Source organism: Pteronotus mesoamericanus, unplaced genomic scaffold (assembly GCF_021234165.1).
Source record: "Pteronotus mesoamericanus isolate MK-2021 breed Mesoamerican mustached bat unplaced genomic scaffold, CSHL_Meso_final contig_1018, whole genome shotgun sequence".
Classification (NCBI taxonomy): domain Eukaryota; kingdom Metazoa; phylum Chordata; class Mammalia; order Chiroptera; family Mormoopidae; genus Pteronotus; species Pteronotus mesoamericanus.
The window spans coordinates 474520-499560 of record NW_026555002.1 but is presented as its reverse complement, the minus strand read 5'-3'; the positions used below and the strand labels follow the sequence as shown (position 1 = coordinate 499560).

The 25041-nt window shown below is 62.0% G+C and overlaps 1 protein-coding gene across 3 annotated transcripts; it reads left to right on the top strand.

Annotated features, from left to right (window-relative positions):
* The first annotated feature begins 12587 nt into the window (after positions 1-12587).
* ASB1 (ankyrin repeat and SOCS box containing 1) lies at positions 12588-24483 on the top strand. 3 transcript variants are annotated; one of them, XM_054570906.1, is made up of 6 exons: positions 12588-12694; positions 14458-14599; positions 15541-15600; positions 16950-17252; positions 21170-21555; positions 22708-24483. In XM_054570906.1, exons 1-6 carry the CDS (start codon positions 12646-12648, stop codon positions 22833-22835), a joined length of 1068 nt encoding a protein of 355 aa, XP_054426881.1. In that variant the 5' UTR covers positions 12588-12645; the 3' UTR covers positions 22836-24483. The 3 variants fall into 3 exon arrangements, with proteins under 3 accessions (XP_054426881.1, XP_054426872.1, XP_054426889.1); XM_054570897.1 differs by having other exon boundaries at positions 15538-15600; XM_054570914.1 differs by lacking the exon at positions 15541-15600.
* The last annotated feature ends 558 nt before the right edge of the window (positions 24484-25041 follow it).

The window sequence follows — 25041 nt, the reverse complement described above, 5'->3', positions numbered from 1 at the left end:
GGCTGCAAACGAGGCCCGTGCACAGGGTCCGAGCCCAGGTGTGCCCACCCGTCAGGGAAGAAATTCCATGCAGCAGCGGGGCCTGGGCTCCAGGCTCCCGAACCTTCCGCCCACACCCGGAGGCCCAGAGAGCAGACCACCTCGTTTATGCAGCCTCCCAGGGAGCCCGACCCCACGCCGCCGCCCGGGAGCCGAGCCGCCGCCGAGGTGGGCTCTGAGTTTACCTCCGTTCTCTGATGCTCTTAATGGGAAGGCTTTGTGTGTTCCTAACAGGTCTTGGGAAGTGGAGTTTCTAGAAGCGCTGCCCTAAGCGGGAGCGGGCGCTGGAACGGTCCCCTCTTACTTGTGTGTTTTCATAAAGGCGGGTTGGAAAGGACTTCTTTTTTAATGCAGCAGGAGAAAAGAAATTTAAAGGGCTTTTTAAACTATAAAACTTTAAAAGTCCTTATTTAGAGCTGAGTTCCAGATTTTAATTACCAGTTTAAACCAAGCAGGTCTGTCTGTAGGTGAGAAAATGGGGTTCAGAAGAAGTCCAGGAATCTCAGGGAGACCCAGGGCTTGTCCCTGAGCGACGTCAGAGGGCGCGCCCCCCCGAGGGGTCCCCTGTGCCACAGGCCGCCCCTCAGCCCGGGGCACCCCCGTTGCTGCCGCTGCGACACGCTGCCCACACACAGGCGACAGACAGCGGCTCTGTTTTGCAAGGCAGTGGAGCGTGTGGCATGGAGCACCCGGGGGGAGCGTGGTAGGTGCTCAGTCATCTTGGGGCGAAGAACTTCCTGAAAAAGATGATTTTCAGAAGTTGTGGATGAAAAAGATGAACGTTCCACTTTAGGAAAATGAACAAATTTCTACATAACCAAGCAAAGGCGAACAAGTGAGTGACACACTGAAATATTTGCAACATCTCTAAAAAAGAGACAAAGGACTTACAATGAATGAAAATAACAGCCCCTTGAATGGCAGAGGAGAGGTGTGTGAGGCACCCACACAGAAAAAACAGCATTTAATCGTGTTCCCACGGGGAGCGGGGCAGGGCCCTTGGGAGTCCTGGCAGGAGGGCGCCACCTGCCTGTGAACCCCCGCCGATCGGGGGCCCGGCCCTCAGCATGTGCAGGGCTCATTTATTAGCCTGGGACTTGGGGCAGGAGGCCTAGCCTCTTGCCTGACTGTTTAAGCCTCAGGATCTGCAGTGGGCAGAGTGCAAAAAAGAGCGGCCGCGAGTGCAAGTGTTGGCTGCTAGTCGTGAGCCCTGAACTGTGTGTTACGCGCCCACAGGCCCACGTTCTCAGAAGTGAAGATGAATAGCTCCCACAGCGGTTGAGGCCGTGGTGTAAGCTGTTCAGTGGTTTTGGGAGTGCTTCTCAAGATGGCAAACGGGACTAGTTTGCTGACAGAAGAGACAGCTGGAGCCGGGACGGGACCACCGTCCTCACGCACAGGTGGGCGGAGGCGGGGGGGGGACCTGCCTCTGTGGCCCGGGACCGGCTGTGGGCGAGACATACGGGGACGTGAGACTCTGGCGCTGGGCCTCTGCTGAGACAGGGGAGGCCAGGGCGCGCGGTTGGCCTGGTGGCGCGCGAGCTCCCTGCTGCAGGAGAGCAGGCCGAGGCTGGCCGCCCGCTTCTGGGGATGCTGGTGGGGTCCCACGGGGGCTGCCTGCCCCTACGAGGGTCGCACCAGTCCACTGCCCCAGAGCTGCACCCCACCCCACTTGCTCCGCTGTCTCCAACACCCCGCCGCCCCCTCCCCTCGGTGGGCACACTGTCAGCGCCCAGGGCACTTTGGGGCTCATGAAAGTGTTAATTCTTAGAAGGAAAAAGCACCCCTGGCTGGTGTGGCCCAGTGGACTGAGCGCCAGCCTGCAAACCAAAGGGTCGCTGGTTCGATTCCCAGTCAGGGCACCTGCCTGGGTTGCACCGCCAGGTCCCCAGCAGGGGGTGCAAGAGAGGCAGCCACACAGCGATGTTCCCCTCCCTTTTTCCCTCCCTCCCTCCTCTCTAAAAATAAATAAAACCCTTAAAAAAAAAGTAAACCTTTAGGTCAAAGTAAAGGTTTTCGTATGTAGTATCCATATATTTGCCTTTCTATCAGTGCAGTTGTGAAGCACAATTTTTAACACGTTCTGCACAGAGGTACAGGTGTTGCAGGCCACCGCGCAGCCTGGCTTGGTCACAGGGACTCACGGCGTCCGGCCCCTGGGCTGGACCCCCCGCGAAGGTGGCCTCCCAGTGCTCCCCGCCTGGGCCCGGCGGCAGAGCGGGCCGGGCCGTGTCCTTCCGGCGGGTTTTCCGTTTCCAGGGCCCAGGGTCTCCGAAGGAAGGCGTCTTTGGGGCAGTTTCAGTGCAAACACCAGGATGCATTAAAAATAGAACTTTCCAATAAAAACGCCTAAACCAGGGGCTTGAGGCCCTGAGCTCGCCGGGGAAGCTGCGCGCGGGCTTGGCACTGGCAGCGCGGCGCCCCAGCCAGAGCCGCTCCGGTCGCCCGTAAAACTGCACGCCTCCTGCCACACCTGCCAAAACAGCCATTTGTGGGATTAGAGTGAAATTCCTGGACCCCCCACCGACGAACAAGGTCACAATTCATAAAGAGCAAAGCAGTCCCTGAGCGCGTGGGACGGTGCTTGCGGGTCCCCGCACCATCGCCCCCTGGAGGAGCCTGGCTGAGCCCACCCTGTGGGGCGCAGCAAGTCCACGCCTGTTCCCCAGCCCCCGCTGGACCCAGACAGCGGCTCTTGGGGGCTTCCGGCCCCAGCTGCTCAGACCAGCGACTTCAACTTCCAGGAATTTTTCAAGCCACTGTGTTATACGGAGTGGATGCCAGGACCCCCTCACTGAATTTTTTTAAAATCACATTTCACTGTTACGTGTGCCCCGAGGTTATCGGCATCCTGCATCTGAGGTGGACACCCTTTGTGCCCCCGCACGGTCCCTCCTGGCGGGGCGCCGGTTCCTCATTTCCGCCCCGGTGGGAGCGTGCCCACCCTGGGAGCCGGGAGATGTCACAGAGCGACCGCCGCCAGGAGGAGCAGGAACCGAAAGCTGGTTCTGTCGGCAGCTGGTCCGCCGTGAATAGCGCAGAAAGCGGCAGGACTTCCTCCCAGGATTCACAACCGCCCCTCAGCCAGCAAAGAGGTCGCTCGCGGCCGTTGCCAAGCAAGTGAGGTCCCCATGGCTCCCGCTCCGCTCTTACCTGTCAAAGCAAATGAAGGGTTAACCGGGTCACCCGACATGGGGGGCAGGCGGGAATGGGGGTTGGCTGCGGATGCACGTGGTCAGCCGGGCTCAGCAGAAGCCTGGGAGACTCGGCTGCCTAGGTGCCATTGACAGAAAAGAGCACTTTATGTTTCATCGTTGGGGAATTGTGGGCTGCACACCTTTCTATCGCTAATGTTTTCAAAGTCTGTTATGTATTGTGTCGTTGTGAACATTCATAACCCGCCTCCCCCGGCCCAGGGAGGAGGTGCTGTCAGGGTTGTTGCTGGGGGTGCGTCCCCCGTCTAAGATCACCTCCTTCCTCAGCAGCAGCGCGGAGGTTCCCCGGAGCCCCCAGGCCCCTGCAGGGGCAGGTGTGCTGGTCGGGGCGGGGCGGGTGCCCGGGATGGGGCTTCTGATCGCTTTCCAAGTGGCTACACCTGCCCCGCTTCCCCGCAGAGCAGCCCCTTGAGGCTCTGTTTTCTGGAGCAGGCACATGAGAGGCTTCAGAAATGGCCAGTCCCCCTCCACTTAGCAGCGCCAGGCGCTGAGGGGCTGGGCGGGGAGGGTCTGCGCCGGCGGAGCCCGCAGCCTTGGGGAGGGAGGGGCGGGGCGGGGCCACGCAGGCCGCAGGACTGGCCGCCTCCCTCCGGGGCCTGAGCCGGCTGCCCCCTCTCCCCCGCCCTTGGGGGCGGCGCCCCAGCCCCAGCGGGGCGGAGGCGAGTGTCTGCTGTCCCTCCCTGACCACCCGGTGCCCTGTGGCCGGTCCTGGCGGAGCGGATCCAACGGTGGGGGTGGGGCCGGTGGGTCCCTCTCCTCCGTCCGCAGGCGACTGCTGCCTCTGCTCGGTGACCATCATCGCAGCTTCTGGCTTACAGTTCTGTCCAGTTAGAGAAGTGAACCAAAAAGGGAGTAAGCGTGACTTGCAACGGCCTCTTCCAAGAGTCAGTCCTGATTCCCGTGCCGCTCGTGGGTGTGTGTCCGTGTTCTCATCTTAAAGACTTTTTCCATAAGCTTGTCTATTTCTATGCACACGCAGCAGACACAGAAGCCCACGTATCTGCCCTGTTCTCTAGCCGTGACTCCAACAGGGGCCTGCAGGGCGCAGACGGAGTCCCTTCCTTGGCTTCGGTCGCCAGCATCTTCTCGTCCCAGAACGGCTGCTGCCTTGGCCCATTTCATGTGTCCGCTTCCGCCACCTCTGACTGTGGGCCGGCACGTTGTCCATTGCGTGAAAGGTCCATACAATGGTTTTCTGTTGTGTTTTGTTTTACAATTTGCCACTTTTGGGGGCTTAATGAACAACATTTTGACATGTCATCACGTCCCTCCTTTTTTATTGTGGTAAAATACACAATGGGAAGTTTACCATTTTAACCACCTTCACGGGGCGCTGAGCGCCTTCATGTTGCTGCGCAAACGTCGCCGCCATCCCTAGCGCGTTTCCATTCTTCCCAAACTGAACCTCTGTCCCCATAAAACACCCCCCCGCCCCCCGCCAGCTCCAGCCACCGCCATTCCACTCCCTGTCTCAAGGAGCCTGGCTGCTGGGGGGTCCCTCCCGACGGGGACCCCCCACCCCGCGTTCGTCCCTCTGGGACGGGCTTGGTTCAGCCCGGCGCCGCAGGTGCGGCCCGTGTGGCGGAGGTCAGAACCTATTCTTTTCGGGCCGGAGCCATGCTGCCCCGCGCCTGTGGGCCACGTGTGTGGGTCCCTTCAGCCGCCCATGCGTGCTGCTCACGGGCTGGTTGCACTCCCCGCGGGCCCCGGGGAACGTGGCGTGCAGGTCGCTGCGTGCGGCCCACTCTCTGTTCTTTGGGATGTGCCGCCGGGCCGCCTTCCACGGCGGCCGGGCCGTTTCCCGTTCCGGCCGTGCACAGGGGTCCAGTGCCCCCCCCCGCGCCCCCCCCCGCCCCCGTTCTCGCCTCACTTGGTCACCGTCGGACTTCCCGATCCTTGGGCAGCACGGATGCCCAGGACGCGCCTGCCCTCGGCCTCGCGGGCCCCTGTCCTCCTGGACACTTTCTCCGTGGGACGCGGCGCTTAGTGGGGGGCCGGGGGGTGGGGGGAGGTCAAGTCTTCCGCCCTGTGAAGATTCGTCGATTTCTCCTTGATCTGTTTTCATTCTTTGCCTTTAAATCTCTCTGAGTTCTTATATTTTAATTGTGTCTTGTAAACGTTCAGTCTTTGTTTTGACTTGGGGAGTTTATTCCCTTAGGATTTATTAGACTGTCTTCCTGAGGGACCTGGTTCCCCCCACTGTTTGTTTTTCTCGGAGTCACTTTTTTGGGGCCTTGTTTTGGAAAAAAGAAAACATTGTATCCTATTATTTCTTATTCTTTATTTTTAAAGATTTGTCTAGCTTGGAAATGATGCATTACGGACGGTTCACAAAGTCTGAGATTTATCCAGATCTTTAGTTTTCTTTCAATAATACAAACCCTACTAATACGCTTTATTATCTGGTGTTTAGTTTTATCCTGGTTCTTAGCTCATGAATTAAAGCTTTTAGTGTTGTTGAGGCAGCCAAGCCGTGTCCCGATTTACTTGCATGCTTAGCAACCTCTGCTTATTGCTCCTGGTACCTCGGCCCTGTCTGCGGCCCTTTCTTTCTAAAACGGACCCTGCAAAATTGTTCCCAGGGACCCGCGACGCAGCCGGCAGCGGGGACTCCCCTGCCCGCTCCCCGAAGGTCGCCCGGTGGTGGCCTGTGGGGCTCCCCGCCCTCACGCGGCCTGTCTGTTGTGGGGAGGGGCTGCCTGCCCTGCCGCCCTGCCGCCCTGCCCCGGGGCCAGCACAGCGTCATCGCCACCGCGGGGGACCCCTGTCTTTGTAAAAGGTGTGCTCGAGCTGGGAGTACACGAAACAGACTTCCTCCAGGAAGCGCAGCCTCGCGCTGCTGCTAGCCTCGCTTTTATGGACATTTCCCCAAGACATAGTTCTCCCTGGAAAAATAAATTCACAGGATGTAATTAAAACCACTCGATGTGTATGTTGGCCTGGGCGCCTCTTAAGTGCTCCAGCAAATGGGCCACCAAATAAAGGAATGAAGGCTGGCTTTGTTCACTGCTGGTAACAATGATCTTTACTAAGCGTAACCCCAGGCGTCCGTTAGCTTGTGGACGCAGGAGCAGCCTTTCCTCGGGGCCTGGGCCTGACCCCAGGGCGACCTCTGCTTCAGGGAACCGCAGGGAGGTGGCACTGTGCGCCCGGGGTAAAGGCCACCGTTGCAGCCTCCAGCCAAGGCAGAAGGCCAGGTGCTTTCTGGCTTATGACCTTTCAGAAGATAAAAAAGTAAATTCAGCTCGTCTTCAAACCAGCAAAATTAATTTCTGAAAAAAAAATTGTGCCCAAAGCCACGTGCTCCTGGGCAGCAGGGCTCGGTGGGGCCGTGTGGCTGCGATGCCTCCTCCCACCTTCCCCCTGTTCTCCTCTGCCCATTCTCCCGGGACCCTCCCGCCCGCAGGCCCCGGTGGCGGTCCCGGCGCCTGAGGCGGGCACGGTCCCAGCTGGGCTGTCGGAGTACTTCCTGGGGGCGACCTGTGGTTGGGCAGAGAGGCGGCCGGCCCTGCAGCTGCTGAGCCGGGAGCCGGGGGCCCGCGGCGAGCCACACGGAGGTCACCGTCATGGCGGCGGCCGCACGGAGGACGGCCAGCCTGGGGGTGGAGGAGGCCAGGGGCCCCTGGGGCTCCTGGACCCAGCCGTGCCCGACGACCACCCGTCCTGGCCCGCCCGGTTCTGCAGACGTCTCTGCGGGGGGCGGGGTGGCTTGACTTCACTCCCCCGCCCCCCCGCCCCGTGGCGAGGTCACGGCACCGCTCACTTGGTCGCACGCGGCCTGGGCGCAGCCGCGGGGCGGTGGTGTCGGCGGGACTGGTGCCTGCCGTCCGGCAGCTTTCACTGAGGCCCTTGTCCTTCGCAGCCGGGCAGGCCTGCTTTCGGCGAGGCTGTGAGGACGCAGCGGCCAGCCCCAAGGGGACGGCGCCGGCCCTGCAGATTCTGGGCCCCAGACGGCGTCACCAACTCCTGCTGGGTTTTCAGGCTGGATTTCAGCCCTGCCGGGCTTCCCGGGCACTCATGCCTCCTTCACGAAGGTGTGTCCGTTGTGTTTTAGACGAAATGCCCTTGCACACTTAACAGACTACGGTATTGTGTACACGTAAGTTTTATATGCACCAGGAAGCAAAAGAAAACCATGTGGCGCACCTTCTTGTGACAGCTGCCTTATTGCTGTGGAGCCCGGCCCGCAGCCTCGCCTGGGCTGCCGGTACACACCGTGATTTTGAAAAACTTGGTGGTTCAGGAAAGCTAATCCTCACCTGTGCCTTCAGCGAGGCTGATCTGTGAGCTGGGCGAGGGTCCTGGGAAAACGCAGGGCCCGCGAGGCACTGCGGCCGAACACGACGGAACGCCTCCCGTGCAGCCCCGGAGCCCGGGCGGAACGCAGCCCCGGAGCCGGAGGAGGCCGAGCGCGGGCGACCGGCCGGCCAGCCCTCTGTCTCCAGATCGTGAACCAAGAGACTCACGGTGGAGGTGGCTGTAGGAGCTGATGGCCACCGGGGGCCAGGCTGGAGTCACCTGTGGCCGGTCACAGGGGTGGGAGCTGAGGGGGGCGGCCGCGCACAGGGACGAGCAGAGGAGACGCGGAGACGAGCTGAGAGAGGAGGACAGAAGGCAGGAGGCAGGGTGCCCGGGAGGGAGGGAGGGAGACGGTGAGAGGCAGAGGGAGACGGGGACAGGCCCCCTGCATACGCCTGCGGAGCGTAGGAAGGAGACGTGTCTGTTTGGGGACCCTCATGCCCCCTCACAGGGCCCTTGGCCACCTGCACCCTGGACCAGTCCCAGCGCCTGCATGTGGGGCCGCTGAGTGACTTGGCTCATTTGTTCAAAACAAGTGCTGACGGTGCCGGGGATAGAACCAAACTATCTGTGCGCCCAGATCCGTCTTTCCAGGAAGGGGCGCGTCTGCTGGGGCAGATAGGGCGGGACAGCCCCTGGCAGTACGTCAGGGTGACAGGCCACCTGCCTGAGGCTGGTGCTGGAGGGGCCTGGGCACCCAGCGGGGGGCGGGGGGCGGAGGCGGGGCACCGGTGAGGGGGCGGCTGGGGTGTCTGAGCGGGTCCCTCGTGTGCAGACGCGGGCTCTCGAATGGGGCGCTGGGAGCGATGGGGGCGGGGGAGGCCGGGCTGCGGGTTTAAGGACCCGACGCCTGGCTCAGGGACACAGGGCAGCCCAGGACCCTGCAGGAGTTGTCAGCCTGAGTGACAGAGGCTGAGGCAGTTAACTGGCAGGAGAGTTTCACCTGGTGGTGAAGGGCGGGGTCGAGGCAGGCCTGTGGGGCCAACCCCAGGGGTGGGGCAGCGTGCCCACCCACGCAGGGTTTAACCCCGGGAGTCCCACGTCCTGGAGCCCCCTCGGTCCAGGGTGCAGTGTGGCAGTTGGTCCCCCTGAGGTGGGAGTCCTTCTCTAGGAGTCTGTGCCTTCCGCTGTGAGGTACAGATGGCAACCAGGGACCCGGGTTGAGGCGTCTCCCTCCCCAGAGTCCGAATACCCGCCCCCCGGCCCCATTCCCCAGACACAGCGCACAGTAGGTGCCTGCACAGGTCTCGCGGGCCTTGTGGCCCCGATACCCGCGGGACACACTCAGGGGGTGCCCGCGTGCCAGGGCCATCCTCGGCGGCGCAGCAGGTCGGCCACTCGGGCCGCACGTCGGCCTGGCTCTGGCTGGGCGGCCGGTGTGCGGGAGGCTCCCCTCCGGCTTCCTGCCTGCTCTGGCTTCCATCGCTGCCTCTCTCTCAGCGGGGCGGCGGGGATGCGGTGTGGGAGGCGTGGTCCGGCCCGTGGGTAGCTTCTGGCGGCCCCACTCAGCAGAGGGACGCTGTCTTGGCCCCGAGCGGACAGGGCGCTGATGCCCATTTTGCCCTGAGGTTCTCATGTCGGGAAGCGCTTGGCTCCTTCCGTGGGCTGTTGTGTCTTCTCAACAGCCCAGCGAGGCAGCTGTTACTGGTCCCACTTCATGGGCAGGGGATGGAGGCCTGGAGGGCTTGCTCCTTGTCCAGGTCCCTCAGCCAGAAGGTCGGGACCCTGGGCTGCGGCCGCCCCTTTCTTGAGCGGACACGCCTGCTGGTACCAGCTCCCTGCTGAGGCTCCGAGGGAGGCCGGGCTGTTTGAAACGTTTCCACGGCACAAGCTGGAGCGCAGGCCGCCCCTGACGCACGGCCTGCCAGGGGTGAACCCGAAATTGCCGCTCCCCCCACCCCTCACCCCCTCTTCCTCCTCAGAGGCCAAGGGTGGAAGAGGAGCGGGGTGGGGAAAAGGAGAGGCCTCCCAAAGAGGAGCGGCCCGAGACGCAGGCGCCAGGGGCCGGACACCCGCCTGCTTCCCGCCCTGCAGAGGGGCCCTTCCCAGACCCCCTTCCCAGACCTTCTGGGCTAGAAAGTGGCTGCTGAACATTTTTGCTATAAAAATTATGTTTGAAGAGCATCACTGTAGCTAAATCTCTCATACAGCAGACGGTTTCTTAAAGTGAACGCTCAGAAGAGGAATTTCTAATGAAGGATTACGAACACTTTATACCAAGCTGTGCTCCAGAACGCCTGGGTTAGGCTCCAAGGCGGGGTCGTCAGGGGGTGCTGGGCATTCTGTTTTGGGGGCACAGATGAGTGGGCTGCTATGGAAGAGGCTGGCGCTGTCAGATGGCAACAGGGTGCCTGGGGAGGGGGCAGTGATTTCGGGGTGGGAGGACGTGATGGAGGGGGCTGGGCAAACGCGCGGAGGCTGCTGGGGTGTGGAGGGGGGCAGAGGCAGCCCCCACTTTGCCCGAGGTGGCCCTCGCCCTGTGTCTGTCCAGGCTGTGCCCACGGCTGTGATGGCTGGGGCTCATTCCTGTGGGCCGCAGGTCACGTGATCGGCAGCATTCCCTGGGCAGCCCTTTGGTGGTGGGTGTTTTGGGCTTAAAGGACCCAGGGGAAGCAGAGCCCTGGGTAGAAGGCAAGGTTTAGGGAGAGACGCCGCAGGGCTGGGCCCCCCCAGGGCTTGAGTCCCATCTCGGCCACTGTGGGTTCTGGGCACGGCATGGAGCCCCCTGACCTCAGGGTCCTGGAAAATGGGGTGGGGTTAGTGCCCCTTCCAGCACCTGCTGGTGTTGAGGACACGGCCCTGAGCCCAGTGCGCGCATAGGAAGAGGGGGAGGGGATGTCATGGACTCACTGGGGCCTCGGGGCCTTCCCCAAGAGGCAGGATCCCGAGGGTTGCCCCAGGGTCAGGCCGCGGAGCCCCCTGAGCAAAGGCGCTGATGGAGGGGCTGCGCGGCTGCAGCCAGGATGGCGGGTTCCCAGCCTGGCTGCATGTGACAGTCACCCAGGGGCCTCAAAACCCTCCGCGTCCAGGCCCAGGCCACACCCCAGGCCACCAGCACCAGGACCGCTGGGGGAGGGGTACAGCGGGGCCTGGCCGCCCTTTTTCTATTGTTGTGACACAGACGTAATAAACTATACTGTCTTCCCTTTTTAAAGGGCACGATTCTGCAGTGTTAAGTACATTCACAATGTAGTGCCACTCAACTCCGGAACTTGATGATCTTCCCGTCCTGAACCGGTTCAAGAAGCAATGCCTCGCCCTGGCCGGTGCAGCTCAGGGAACTGAGTGCCGGCTGGTGAACCGAAAGGTCGCCGGTTCGATTCCCAGACAGGGCACAGGCCTGGGTTGTGGGGCCAGGTCCCTAGTTGGGGGCGTGTGAGAGGCAACCCACTGATCGTTTGTCAGGCACATCCATATTTCTCTCCCTCTCTTTCTTCTTCCCTCCCCTCTCTCTAAAAATAAAAAAATAAAATCTTAAAAAAAAATCCTCATTCCCTCCCAGCCCCAGGCACCCACCCTTCTGTGAACTATGTCAGGGACCCCTGTAGCATTTGCCCTTCTGTGACTGGCTTATTTCACGCAGCACAATGTCCTTAAGGTTTGTCCATGTTGTAGCAGGTGTCAGAAGCGCTTTCCTTTTCAAGGCTGAGTAATATTCCCTGTGTGCATGGACTGCATGTTTATTCATCCTCTGTTGGACACTTGGGAGCTGGAGAATACGCTTTTATCAATGGGAGGGGAGGGGGAGAGAGAGACATTGTTGTGACAGCAACATCACTTGGTTGCCTGCCACATACCCTGGACCAGGGATCGAAGTTGCAACCTAGGCGTGTGCCCTGACAGGGAATCTAACCCCCAGTCTTTCGGAGTACGGGGCGATGCTCCAACCAACTGAGCCGCCCCGCCAGAGCCAGGCTCTCCTGTTTTCAAAGCTCTCAGGTGTTTCTGCGCGTGCTCTGCTGCTCTGGTGTGGGCCAGAGGGCTGGGTTGCCCTGCTCCATGCAGGGCGGGACCGCAGGCGTCACCCTGGGCCTAGAGCCAAGAGTGCTCTCTGCTGTTATCACGTCCAAACAGCGAGGCACGAAGCCCCAGCCCACACCTGGCAGGGCCTGCTGGGGCCCGCCCAGCACAGGGACGCCGGTTCCCGTCCCTGTGGCTCCCTTTACTCCAGCCTGGGCTTGTTAGTGCACCGCGGAAGGACCAGCGGGTCACACGCACAGTTGTTGGGGGTCCGGCCTCACACTCGTCAGTCCCCCCGCTGCTTCTCCCACTTCACCCCTTAAACCCAGGGCGGCCCTTCACCTGCCCTGTGCACTCTCCCTGCCCACCGGGGCCTTCGGCTCCTCCTCCTGCAGAAACCGGGCACTCGGTCTGGTTTGCAGGTGGGAGGCGTGGGAGGAGCCAAGGGAACCCCTGCTTAAGCACCAACGCAGTACGTGTGGTTTGACAGCAGTTCGTGCAAGGAATCTGGGGGAAGCGTCCATCGAGTACCCCATTGAAGAAGCCCGCTCGGCGGTACCCGGCCAACACAGCCCTTGGCGTCCACGCTCTTGGGGCTGCTCCGAGCCCACGGCTGAGCGCGGATGCGTGGAGCCGCGCCGCCGCCGCGGAGCAGGCCGCCCCGAACCAGCACTGCCGGAGGGCCCAGCCCTCGGCCGAGGCCCGGCTGATCCCCGGCCCCCGACTCTCCCACGGCCCCGCCCACGCCCTCCCAGCAGGAGGCCACGCCCCCAGGCAGGGGGCTAAGGCCTCTCCGCGGGGGCGGGGGCGGAGGCGGGGGGGGGGGCGGGGGGGGCGGGTCTGGCCAACCGGGGCTCCTAGGGCTGGCGAGTGCGGCTCCGCCCCAGCCGCTTCAGTGCTGAGGCTCGGCGCCCGGCACCGATCGCGCTCCTGCCCCGGCGCTCGCTCGCGCTCCCGTCAGGCAGCGAGGCGGGACGGGGGCCCCGGAGCCCCGCGCGGCGCTGCAGACGCCCGAGCGGGAGGGGCGCGCTCCCCGGAAGTCGCTCCCCCGGCGCGACCCACCTGCCGCGGCGCCGGAAGTGGTCGCTGCCGCGCTGGTTCCGGTCGCTGGGGCGCGGAGGCCGAAGTGCCCATGGCGGAGGGCGGCGGCCCCGACGGGCGGGCCGGACCGGGGCCCGCAGGTAACGTGCGCGCCGCCGCTCGGGCGCGGGGGGCGAGGGCTGGCCCGCTGCGGCCCGTCCGGGGCCCGGCTCCTCGGGTCCGCGTAACAGCCCTCGCGCCGACTTCCGTTCCTAGGGAACCTGCGTTTCAACTGCCGGCCTGTTGGGACCCGACTGTAAACAGAGCACACGGGCTGCCTTCCGGCTCTGCGGGCGCGCAGGGCCCCTTCTCCACCTGCCCCGCGCGGACGGCGGTAGCGCTGTCAGTGACACAGCACGGCCGGCCGGCTCCCGCCGCGGCGGCGGCGGCCCTAGCGCTTTGTTTAGGGGCCTGGAAGGGCTCACGCCCAACACCCGACGTAGCTGGGAGTCGTAGGGTCTTACTCTGCAGTGTCCCTGCTGCGCACCTGTGGGTATGCGGGGACCGAGCCTCGTTTCCTCTGAACCTGCAGCGGGATCCCCTTCCTTGTGGTCTGAGTTTGCCGTGTGTATCAACCGCTGTTTGGGCCTCAGACCTTAGGGCTCCTGGGTGTCTTTGGAGAGGTGCCCCGTCAAAGAGCTTATTGGTCCTGACTAATAAACCAAGAAGCTTGTTACTCTTAAGTGCGCCCTGATTTAAGGTACAATGTTGACTCGAAGACCCGGCCAGGTACTACTTTGCAACCCTCCGTCCCTCCCTCCAAAAGACGTTCACTGAGAACCCAGAATTGGCCGGACCTGGGACACCCCAGTGAACAAGTCAGACGAAGCCCCTTGCTTCCTGGCCTTCGGCTGGCATTAGCTTTAACGCCAGGGACAGCCAGGACCTTGGGGGCCGGAAACGTTGCCTCCCGTGAGGGAGGGGTGGAGCAAGAGGTTCAGCCGGAAAAGAGGACGGAGACCTGCTTCTCAGTCAGGAGAGGCAGCTCGTGGAGGAAGGTTGGGCGCCGCCCACCTGCAGGCTCTCTGTGTCTGCCCGGCACTGCTTTGTGGGTTGCAGGCCTTGGAGTGGAAGGGCCACAGGGATCTTCACTTAATACTTAAGTGCCACGGGGGGTAATATGTTGTCATTGGAGAAGCTGATCAGCAAAACGCAAGCTTGCAGTTGTCCTTGCGTCTGGAGCGGGAGCCGGGGAAGGAAGGCTGCCCCACGCTGGTCCAGGTGGCGGGGAGACGTGAGGCCCAGAGGAGAACTTGGCAGATGTCATGGCTCCCACTTATCTGTCTGCAGCCGCCACGCTCTCAGTCTTGCCCACCCCTCCTCGAACTTCTTCATGGGTGAAACGGCGGGGTGGCGACCGCGGGGTCCTTGACGCCAGGTCTGAGGGCGGCCTGCGCGTTGGCCAGCCCCTGCTGCCTGCGCAGCGGCCTGCGGCTCACCTCCGCCAATGGGCTGCCGGCCCCGGGGGGCCAAGGGCCTGGTCCCCGCTGTTGGCTGTGCTTGTGGCTCCTACGCGGAAGGGTGCCTGAGAGGGGCGGGCTTCCCCCTGGGCTTGGTCCCCTGTGAGTCCAGGCAGTCCGGGGCCCCCATCTTTCCTCCTAAAAACTCGTTTTATTTAGGATCTCTATAAGTGGGTCTGGCTCACGGTGCCCCATCCCACCAATGTTTCTAAAATTGTCGGGTCTGGTGTTGGGAATGGGCTGCTTTTGAGACGGGAAGCTGCCTGTGTTTTTCTGGGCTCTCGAAGTTTCTGGAGCATGGGAGCAGTTTCTCATTGAGTGGAGGGGTCACTGCCGCTGGCGCCCCCTTCTGGGTGGGGGGAGAGGCTGCCCGGAGCAGACAGGAGCCCCTCTCTCCAGCGCAGGTCCCAACCTGAAGGAGTGGCTGCGGGAGCAGTTCTGCGACCACCCGCTGGAGCACTGCGAGGACACCAGGCTCCACGACGCCGCCTACGTGGGGGACCTGCAGACCCTCCGGAGCCTGCTGCAGGAGGAGAGCTACCGCAGGTGAGCGCTGCCGCCCGGGGCTGCTCCCCGCCCTGGAGTGGGGGGCTGCTGCCCAGCCTGCCGTGGAGACCGGAGGCTTTCCGGTTTAGAGGACAGGGCACGAGGGAGCCGAGGGAGCGCGGTCAGTTGTGTAGGCCACGGCCGGAGGTGTGGGCAGGGAGGCCCGAGTTCAGGTCCAGCCCTGTCACTGGACCTTTATCTTTTCGGGCGGCTTCTGGTCTCTCTGGGTGTCCGCGCCCACGGTGGTGCTGAGGTGGGCCTGTCACCTTCTTCAGTAGCTGGCTGCCCTGCCCCTTGAACGGCTCTTGTGGCTCTATGCCCTAAGCTGTGTAGGTGAATTTGGCTTCCCTGTTTACTTTCTCCTTGTGGTTCCTGGGGTCCCGACCGCTGGGTGGACTACATGTGACATCATTCCTGGTATACTCTTGTCTGGCTTCTCAGGTCCCCAGTTATCGGCCTCCAAGGCCTGGGGACAGCTGTCCGTCGTGCCGCGTGTGGGTGCTGGGGCTCAGTGTCCCGCCCCCTTTGTGGCCAGTGCCCCGCCGGTTGCCCTGCCCAGCCCCGCGGCCCTTCCAGAGCCGCTCCAGGCCTTCCTCCCAGCAGCGACGCCTGGCGGTCCCTTCTCCGCACCTGGGGCGCTGGGAGAGCTCAGAGTCTTCTCTTGAGGGGGCTTTCTGGCGGTGCGTGTGCCGGAGACTGGACCCCCCGCTAAGTTTGAAGCTCCGCCCCCAGGCCTGCACCCCACTTTTTCTCTGGGCCCTCTGTCCCGTCATCCTGGTCCCCATCAGGGCTGGGCGGGCAGCAGGTTGGGAGAAGGAAGGCCTGTGTGTGGACGTCTCCTGTCCCCGGGGGGTCGCTCCCGAGAGGTGTTTCTGACACTGCGGAAGGGGGCTGCTTTCTCCTTCTCCTTGTACTGTCTTAGCTCTCTTCCTTTACAGCAGAATCAGGATTAAAAATGAAGCTCTGCACGTCTGCAAAGGATTGTCACATGGAGACAGCAGGTGGATTACACACGAACGCTTACTGTGACTGATGCAAGCCCCAAGGGAACATTGAATTTGCTGATGTAGCAGTAGAATAAAGTCAGCAGAATAAAACAGTTCAGCTAGGTCTTAGACCCTGGATTTTTATAGTGCTTTTCCAAATACTTTATTTCTTCTTTTAATACTTAGGCAGAGTGAATCTCCTGTTTCTTTTTTTATTTTTCTTTTTTAGTTTTTAATATTTTATTTTTATAGGGGAAGGGAGGAAGGAAGAGGGAGAGGAACACCGATCAGTTGCCTCTTGCCTGCGTCTTGACTGAGGACTGAAGTGCAACCCGGGCCTGTGCCCTGCCCGGGAGTCGAACTGTCAGCTTTTTGTTCTGCGCGATGACGCTGGCTGGGGCCAGTCTCCTGTTTCTTGACGATAGCGTTGCTGTGTGTTCCTTCGGTGACGAGTCCTTGGGCGTCCCTTGGCCTCCTTGGCCGGTGGAGGCTGGTTCCTGGCCGCAGGGGGACCCCGGGCCCGCTGCATGTTCCTGGGCCACCGCTTCCGGGGCCTGGGTACCCACGCTCGGCTGAGAGCTGCTTTGGGATCCCTGGGAGAGCCGAGCCGCGGCTGGTGGCTTGTCGGCCATGGCGTGTCTTGACAGGGAGTCCTGGTCCGATTGTCACCTCTGATGAAGGCCGAGCTTGGTCAGCGTCCTTCTGCTGCCGTTGGCCAGGAGTGTGGGCCCCGTGCAGCCTTGCTGACTCCCGCAGGCGGTCATTTGTGTTGTGTCCGGCTAGGGGACCACGGTGGTCACCCAGCCCCAGGGAGGGTACTGAGGCCTGGAGCATGGGCGGCAGCTGCCGACAGGGGCGGTGGGGGGGCGAGAGCTGGGGCCGGGGGATTGGGGCTGGGGCCGGGGGCGGGGGCTGGGGGCGGGGGCCGGGGCCGCGGGCTGGACCCCACTCTGTGCTGCCCCGCCCACCCAGGCAGCCTCGCCCCTCATCCCAGCTCTGGGGAGAGACCCTGAGGTATGAGAGCCTGTCTATCAGGCGCGTGTGGCGCGCCCCAGCTGGGGGCCTGGCCCACCACCCAGGCCCGCGCCCTGACTGGGAGTCGAACTGCGGGGCGCAGGCCAGCGCTCACTCCAGGAGTCACACTGGCCTGGGCGGGTTTCTTCTCTGTAGAAGGGGCTCTTCGTTGCCGCCCTGCCCCGGCTGGCAGGGTGAGCCCGTGCACGCAGCAGAGCGCCCACGGGAGCGCGGCCGAAGCACGGGTGACCAGCTGGCCCCGCTCGTCTCCGGGTCCCGCCGGGCAGGCAGGGGCCCGGTCGCCGCCCCGCGCCGCCCCTCACCGCCCGCCGCCCTGTGCTCTCTCGTAGCCGCATCAATGAGAAGTCGGTCTGGTGCTGCGGCTGGCTGCCCTGCACCCCGCTGCGCATCGCGGCCACCGCGGGCCACGGCCACTGCGTGGACTTCCTGATCCGGAAGGGGGCCGAGGTGGACCTGGTGGATGTGAAGGGACAGACGGCCCTGTACGTGGCCGTGGTGAACGGGCACCTGGAGAGCGCCCGGATCCTCCTGGAGGCCGGCGCCGACCCCAACGGCAGCCGGCACCACCGCAGCACCCCGGTCTACCACGCCTCTCGGGTGGGCAGGGCCGACATCCTGCAGGCCCTCATCAGGTCGGTGCCCGCGGCCCTGGGGGCGGGTCCGGGGCGGGGCCATGGCAGGGGCGGGGCCGTGGTCCTGGGCGGCCTCCCTGGGGGTGTGGCCTCCCTGGGGGTGTGCCGTGTCGTGGGGGCCTGCAGCCAGGGCCTTGCTCCTCGTTTTCTGCATTTGCTTTTTCTCTCTCACATTAGACTGGTCAGAGGATTTGTGTACTTTGTTAGTCTTTTAAAAGAGCTGCTGCTTAGCTTTTTCATTTTTCAATTTTTTTTACTGGTTAAATGTCATTTTTTCTCTATTTTAAAAATATTTTCCTTAACTTTATTTTTGCTAGAACTTTTGAGTGGAGTGCTTATTCATTTTTTCTTGATGAACAATGTAAATATTCAGGGTTATTACTTTACCTTTGCCTTTAGCTTTGGCCATAGCCACTAAGTTTTTTCCTGATTTTTAAATAGGTAAAGCTGATTTCCTCTTTGTTCTTTTAGGACGGAGGAGAAAGTTTTATTTAATTTTATTGTATTGTGTCCAGACAGTATAACCCATCTGGTTTCTGTCGCTGTGGACAGTTGTCACAGATGATGCGACCATGGGTGTTTTGTTTGCGTGGTACAGTGTGGTGGCCTCAATTAAGTTATTCTTGTTTTACATTTTTAACCATCGGATCTGCCCAAAATTCAGAGACTCTGTTAGTCTCTAATCACTGCTGTGATTTGTGTTTCCCCTGGTATTTCTAGCAGTTTTTGTTTTCTATATTTTGATACTAATTTAGCTCATAGAAGTCCTTGCTTATTGGTCATGCTCCTTATCAAAACAAATGGGTTTTTTGGATCGGTTTCCTGGGAGGTTCCTTGCCTGGCGCTGAGGGCCGCAGGCTGGGATCCTCCGGGGTCGAGGCAGGTCTCCGGCGCCCACCCCTCTTGCCTGGCTTCTGGGACGCTTTGTTTTTCTTCATACAGTTCACTTCGCTGTAGCTCTGCTCCTGCTTCTGAATTCTGCCCTTATTTTATGTCTGTCCCAGGTCTGTGCTTTCTTTGCTTCCCTCCCTAGTGTTTGGGGTAGTTTGTGGTCTTCCTTTAATTGGACTTATGGTGACCTTCCCCCTTGCGGGAGCCAGGTGACATTTCTGTTGTCCACATCTCCAGTGGCCTCTGTCTGCCCAAGGTGCCTGTCTCCCTCCCTGGCTCAGGAGGTGGCCCTTCGGGGTGGGGGGCGGGGGGCAGAGTGCAGTGTAGGGGGCTGGTCCTCGGTGTTGAGGGTCTAGGCAGGGGTCCCGTGGTGACAGGCTGCCGTGGCTGCTTTGAGGGGCAGGGACCTGACACCCCCTTGCCTGGCACAAAACATGGTTTTGAAATTAGGTCCTGAGACTAGATTTATCCCATCAGAAGGTTTTGTGTACTACAGGGCTGTGAAGTTGGCTTCTGGGAGGGTGAATGGGGCGATGTGGTTGTCATGTTAGAGGGTGACAACATCAAGGTTTCTGGCCTGACAACCTAAGCCCCACATCTCTGCCCTCTGGGAAAGGTAAGTCATTGTTAACTTGGAAGTGACTCTGAGTAGGGTCACTGAGATTTCACTGGTCCCAGAAACCCCTTCGGGCATTTCAGTCAGTTGGTGGTGCACAGCTGCTCTGCACTGAGGCAGGCCGGCCTGTCCGGGGTGCCGGCGGCGCCGTTCTGGAGAAGAGTGCCCTCCCTGCAGCGGGGGACACTGTGGGGGCCCAGGAGCACGCACTGTGCGGGCTGGCGGAGGTGTCGGCTCTCCTGAAGGGTCAGGTGACTGACTGGGAGAGGGGGCGGGGTGATGTGGCCGCTTCCTGGGTGGACGGTGCGGGGAGACCGCCTGGCCCGCCCCGCCCCCGCCTGCCGGCCCTCGCAGGGCCCCGTGGTCATTCTGCTGCGGCGCTGCGGGCGCGCGCGCAGTGTGGAGGCCTCACTCACGTCGAGCAGAGGTCTTCTCTATTTTCCTTCTACATTTTTAACTATTGGATCTGCAAGTAAACCTCCATTTTGTTTCTTATAAATTCTCTTGATACGTGTTGCTGAGGTTTTTAGAGAAAGGTAAGGAGTGGTGTTCCTCTATGTGCAAAATCTCATTGGTTTACTGAGCTGTCCCCGGGGTTCCTTGCCAGTGATATTAAAGGCAGGCGGGCCAGGGGGCGGTGTTTTGGAAACTCTTAAGGATTAGAATGAACTGGATCTCATCCAGTGCATTTTTATGAGTGGATGCGGGGCTGTCGTATTGCCCAAAATTACAGACATTTTGGAAGACGGACCCCTAAGAATGAGGGAAAAGAATACCAGTGCTTGAAGGCCAGGTCTCCCTTCCTCAGTTGGCTGAGCCCGGGAAATGGAGTATGTGTCTGCTTGGAGTGGGGTGTGATTTGGAAAGTCTCCCCCGTCCCAGGACGCGTCGCAAGGGGGTGATGTTGGCGTCGGTAGTGTCCGACGGTGCCACACGGTGGCGTCTGCGGGGACTGGCGGTCTGTGCGCACACAGGTTGGAGGGCCGGCCTCCCACATGCCTGTGCTGCCCAGAGGGGCACTGCCAGCTCCATGGGGACACGCGGGACCACGGGGACCCAGCGCGACTGGGAGCCGTGACGGCGGGCCGGCCGTTTGGGGGAGGCGTGGGAGCCGGCGCTGCATCCCCTGCCCCTCGTCGCTGCCTACAGACCCCGCTTCCCGATTCTGAGGACGTTGCGATGACAGAGCCTGGGGGGGGGGGCTGGCAGCCACAGTCGGGTGCCCGTGGTCTCGGTGCCCCTCTGGCCGCCAGTGGTGGCAGTGATTTCCCGGTTGCCGCGGGGCCCGCCAGGGCTGCGCTCTGAGGTTCTCCTTTCCCCTCTCCAGAGAGGAGCTGCTCCGCAGGGCGGCCCTTTGCCGCCCCGTGTGTCCTCCGTCCCTCGTCAGAGTTCTGCGGCAGCCACGTTAGACTCGCGGCCTCCCCTCTCGCCCACGGAGCCGATCGCACTTCGTTATATTGCCAGTTAGTGGGGTGCTCAAGGTGTGTCAGGTGTGGCTGCGGGGAGCCACTCGCTTTCGTTTATAGAGAGGGAGGCGCCGATTTGCTGTGACTTCGGCAAACCGCGCTTGGCTTCTTGGTTGTGTTTTCCTTCGTTATTTAGGCATTTCCTGACACGGTCACGGCCTCCGGAAATGGGAGGTTTTTGCTCTTGCTGTTGGCCGATGGCTGTCTCCCGTCTCATTGCACTAACACCTTTATTTAAAACGCCTTTAAAAGTGGCGGCCGAGGGTGGGGGCGTGTCACCCAGGTGGCTGCGGGACAGCCGGTGGGTCCCTGGCGAGACTGCCAGGCACGGACCTGTTTTTCATCATGTTGGGAGATGCCGTCACCTGCTGTTTTGCTGAGTGCTTTTAAAGGGGCGTCGGTACCGAGTTCCGTCACATGCTTTTGTCTCCGCCCGCAGAGACGGTGGCGGCTTGTCCCCAGCTCCCCGCGTGCGATGGGTGACGTTCTCAGGGCTTCTGAGGTTGGAACAACTCCGTCCGTGCAGCGGCCGCCTCGAGGCCAGGGCACGTACTTTCCTAATGGCTTTGCTTTCTCTTTGCTAACATCTTAGTGAAGACTAAGTTGATACTCAGAAGTGAAATTAGTTGGTCGTTTTTCTTTGCGCTGTGGCCTTTATCAGGTTTTGGGATTACTGGTTTGGCGATCTCATGAGACAAAGTTGGAAGTTTCCTTCTTTTCATAGTCTAAGTGGCCGTGGGATTGTCGCATCTTTAAAGATCTGGAAGGTCTTGCCCGTGGGTCGCAGGTCCCTGACTGCTGCTCGCTTGCTGGCCGGAGCGAGGCTGCCGCGCTGCACGGGGGCCCCGGCGCGCCCAGTGCTCACGGAGCTCGGGCCGTCTCCTCGGGGTGCTGCGGGAACCTGTAGGCGCCCCGAGGTCTGATTGTCCCGTGTCCCCCTGTAGGTACGGGGCAGACGTTGACATCAACCACCACGTGATTCCGGACATCCGGCCCCCCTTTTCCCGGCGCCTCACCTCCCTGGTGGTCTGCCCCTTGTACATCAGCGCGGCCTACCACAACCTGCAGTGCTTCAGGCTGCTGCTGCAGGCGGGGGCCAACCCCGACTTCAACTGCAACGGGCCCGTCAACACGCAGGGCTTCCCCCGGGGCTCACCCGGCTGCGTCATGGACGCCGTGCTGCGGCACGGCTGCGAGGCGGCCTTCGTCAGTCTGCTCATAGACTTCGGCGCCGACCTGAACCTGGTGAAGTGGGAGCCCCTGGGCCCCGAGGCCCGGGGCCGGAGGAAGGTGGACCTGGAGGCCCTGCAGCTCTTCAAAGAGGCGAGAAGTAAGGGCCGGGCCGGCTCCGGCCTGCGCTCTGCCCGGGCGGTTGGGAGAACCAAGCTGTAGCGATTTAAAGAGCCCTCGGGCCAGGCACCTGGTTAGAACCTGCAGTTAGGGTTAGGGTTAGGGCTAGGGGCTTTCCGGAACGGTCTTCTGGACTGGCCTCGTCTTCTAAAATCCTTACATACTAACAGTTGATACCAGGAAATCTATAAAAGTGCACATGCTTTTCTTAAAAAAAGATTTTACTTATTTATTTCATTTTTAGAGAGGGGGAGGGAGAGAGAAAGAGAGGGAAAGAAACATCAATGTGTGGTTGCCTCTTGCATGCCCCCTACTGGGGACCTGGCCCGCAACCCAGGCTTGTACCCCAACCCGGAACCGAACCTACGACTTGGTGGTTCGCAGGCTGGCGCTCAATCCACTGAGCTGCACGAGCCAGGGCAAAAGTACATGTTCTCAAAATTGTTGAAGTTAGAGGCTCTTTGCCCCTTTTCCCTGCTTTGTGGCCCCAAATTCTTTCACTTCCGTTTGGTTTTTAACTGTTTGCTGTACACGGATTGCAAGCCCATCTCCCAGGGTCCTCCCGTCCCTTTCTTTGGGCTGGGATTGTGGGGCAAGCCTGATTTCTGTTAGGGTGAGTCCACAGTTTGCTCGCTTGCACATAAAGGTTTTGCTAGTGATTAAACAGAGAGGTTAGAGGCTGTAGCTGGGGGGGTCGGGTTGTGGCAGAGGCGCCCTCTGTGACGCAGGCATCTACGCTGAGCAGCCTGCGCAGGCCTGTGCCCTCTGCCTGGCCCGTGCCCCGTGTCCTGAGGGCGTCCGATTGGACGGCACATGGCCCTTCTCCCAGAACTTAGTTGCTGGATCTGTTGTTGCCATTAGCACGTGCTGCCTGGGGCGTCTCGGAGGCCTGGGTGGTGGGTGGCGGGGGGCGGCGGGGGCCGGCCCGCCAGGGTTAGGCCACCTGTGTCCACACCCGCTGCACAAGGCAGGGACGTGGCGAGGCTGGTCTGACCCTCCAGTGCTGAAGCTGGGGAGCTGGCCGCGCGCCCCCGCGCTGTGGTGCCCGTCGGTCACAGTGGCCTTGGGTCTTCAGCGTGAGGAAAGGAACTAACCCCTGCCTCCGTCTCCCCCTTTCCTCCCACGCGCCCAGGTGTCCCCAGGGCTCTGCTGAACCTTTGCCGCGTGGCTGTGAGGAGAGCTCTCGGCAAACACCGACTGCACCTGATCCCAGCGCTGCCGCTGCCGGACCCTGTCAAGAAGTTCCTGTTGCATGAGTAGCGGCCGGGTGGCCCGTCGTGGCGCCGTCAGCCCGCGTCCTGCCCGCCAGCCCCTCCCGGCGCCCACGGGCCTCGCCGGGCTCCAGCGGGGTTGGCGGCCGGGGCTCTGCGTTGCCACCCCTCAGGAGCCCCCCCCGGGGGTGCACGTGGGACCCGGCTTGTCATTCCTCAGTGTCTGTCCTGGGTTTCACGGTCGCCTGTGAGTGAGTGGCTCGGCCGGCGTGCAGGTGTGGGCGGAGCCTCCAGCACTTGCCAGAGCTGTGCGTCTGTTTGTGTTTTTACTTCTCAATCTGATTGTTTGATTCATCCTTCGAATACCAAGTGAAAAGGAAGTTTTGGGTAAAAAAGTGAGGAGTATAGAAATACATTTCACAAACTTGCTGGTTTTTCCTGTGCGCTGGGGGTGGACGCGTGACTTCTGTCACGTGCGCTCTGCCTCCTCGCCAGGCCAGCGCCCTCCCCCGGGGGTGGACGGTCCTGCGGTCTCTGGTCAGGGGTGGGTCCCTGGCCACACGGGTTGGCCATGTTATTGCGACATCAGCACCTGTGTGTGTTCGCGGTCGGAAGGCGCCTCTCCAGGCGCCCAGGGCTGCGGCTGCTCCGCTACCAGACGGTGCGCGGCGTCGTGCCGGCCGGTCCCGCGCTCTCCGCCGCCTCGCTGTGGGGAGCTCGCAGACGCCGAGTGGCCATGGGAGGCCCGGCCACCTCGCCTGCACCTGGGCCGAGGGCCGCCCAGCAGCGTCCACTGCCCGCTCAGCAGAGGAGGCCCGTCCCTGCACACGCAGGGGCACCACGCGCCCAGCTGTCACTTGCCCGTGCCCAGCGGGCAAACCCTCGTGGTCGTGGTTGCTCGCATCTTTTCTGGGCCTGATGCTGTGCAGTTGCTCCTGGAGCCTGAGAACGAGGATGGCAGTGAGCACCGGTCTCCCCCGCCTGCCAGCCGGGGGCCGGGGGCCGGGGGCCGGGGCCGAGCCGGGCGGCTGCCCTCAGACACCTGGGGCTGCGGCAGGGCTGCCTCGCACCTGGGCCACACGGCCAGGTGGGTGGCTGCCCCGCCAGGTGCGGCTGTTCCCAGGGAAGCCACGGCTGGTCACTTGGGGCCTCGGAGCCATGCTGTGGCTCCGTGGTGACTCTGGCCTTTAGAAGGGTTTAGAGATGGGCGGATGTCAAGTCTGTGGTTGATTTTCTGTAGGAAGGGAAACACAGTCTGTAACAATTGCACTGATGACGTGGGTTTATTTAATTACTAACATCGTTATGTGTTTTACCCACCAGACAGGCAGCGTCTGGTCCTGCTCTTCCGAGGCCCAAGGGTAGGGCTCTATGCCTGCCGCCCGTGCGGCGGCTGGGCTCCGAGCGGGAGAGCCAGGCTGCCCTGCGTGGCGCCGGAGGGGAGCCCTCCTTGCTTCAGAGGGGATGCAGGCACCGCAGGCCTGGCACTGTAACCGGCTGGGGCCCGAGGTCCGGCTCTGTGTCGCCCCTGAGGGACGGGGAGCCTGGGTGGCTGAGCGCTGGTCTGGACCTGCTGAAGTCAGGGTGGTCCCCTGAGAGGGGCGGGCCTGCGGGTGGTGTGTGCTGATGGAGGCTGTTCCCTGTGGCCGGGCAGGTGGCTGCAGGGGCTTCAGCCAGGGCCGGGGCTTAGGTGTGTTCCTGGGGGACCAGCGCGGAAACCAGGCTGCGGCTGGGTGGGGGAGGGGCGGGCGGCGCAGGGAGGGTGTTGGCAAGGGTCGTAGGGAAGTTGGAGTGTCCAGGGGTGGACAGGGCCCCTGGGCAGGCTTCACGTCGGCGGCACTGGGTGAGGAAGGCTCGTTTCCTTCCGGGGGCGGGCGCTGTTCACCTGTGGAGCTTTTCCAGTTCTGGGTCCCCTTCCTGCTCCCCGTCGGCCTGGTCCTCCCCAGTGCAGGGTGATGTGCGCACCATGCCTGTCTGCGGGGCGCTTTCGCCACGGCCTGTGGAGGACGAGGATGTGCCTCCCCCTCCCCGCCCTGGGGGAAGGTGGCTTTGTCCTTGGGCCTCTGAAAAGCAGCCCCCAGGAATGCCGCCAACCCAGGGGCCCACCGTGCGGTGCAACCCCCAGGTGGCACGGGGGCTGGGGCTCAGCCCACCCTTGGCAGGCGACAGGGACTCCCTGTGCTCGTCCAGCTCTGAGCGCTTCCTGCAGGATCCCTGCAACGCGGAGGCCCAGCCTATGGGGGACCTCGCAGCTG

Bases quoted from the DNA above. Each gene is read 5' to 3' on its own strand.
- ASB1 (XM_054570897.1), top strand. From the start codon at position 12,646: ATGGCGGAGGGCGGCGGCCCCGACGGGCGGGCCGGACCGGGGCCCGCA. The intron at 14,600-15,537 runs GTGAGCGCTGCC...CTTCCTTTACAG, and splicing joins CAGGAGGAGAGCTACCGCAG to CAGAATCAGGATTAAAAATG. The intron at 21,556-22,707 runs GTAAGGGCCGGG...CCACGCGCCCAG, and splicing joins GCTCTTCAAAGAGGCGAGAA to GTGTCCCCAGGGCTCTGCTG.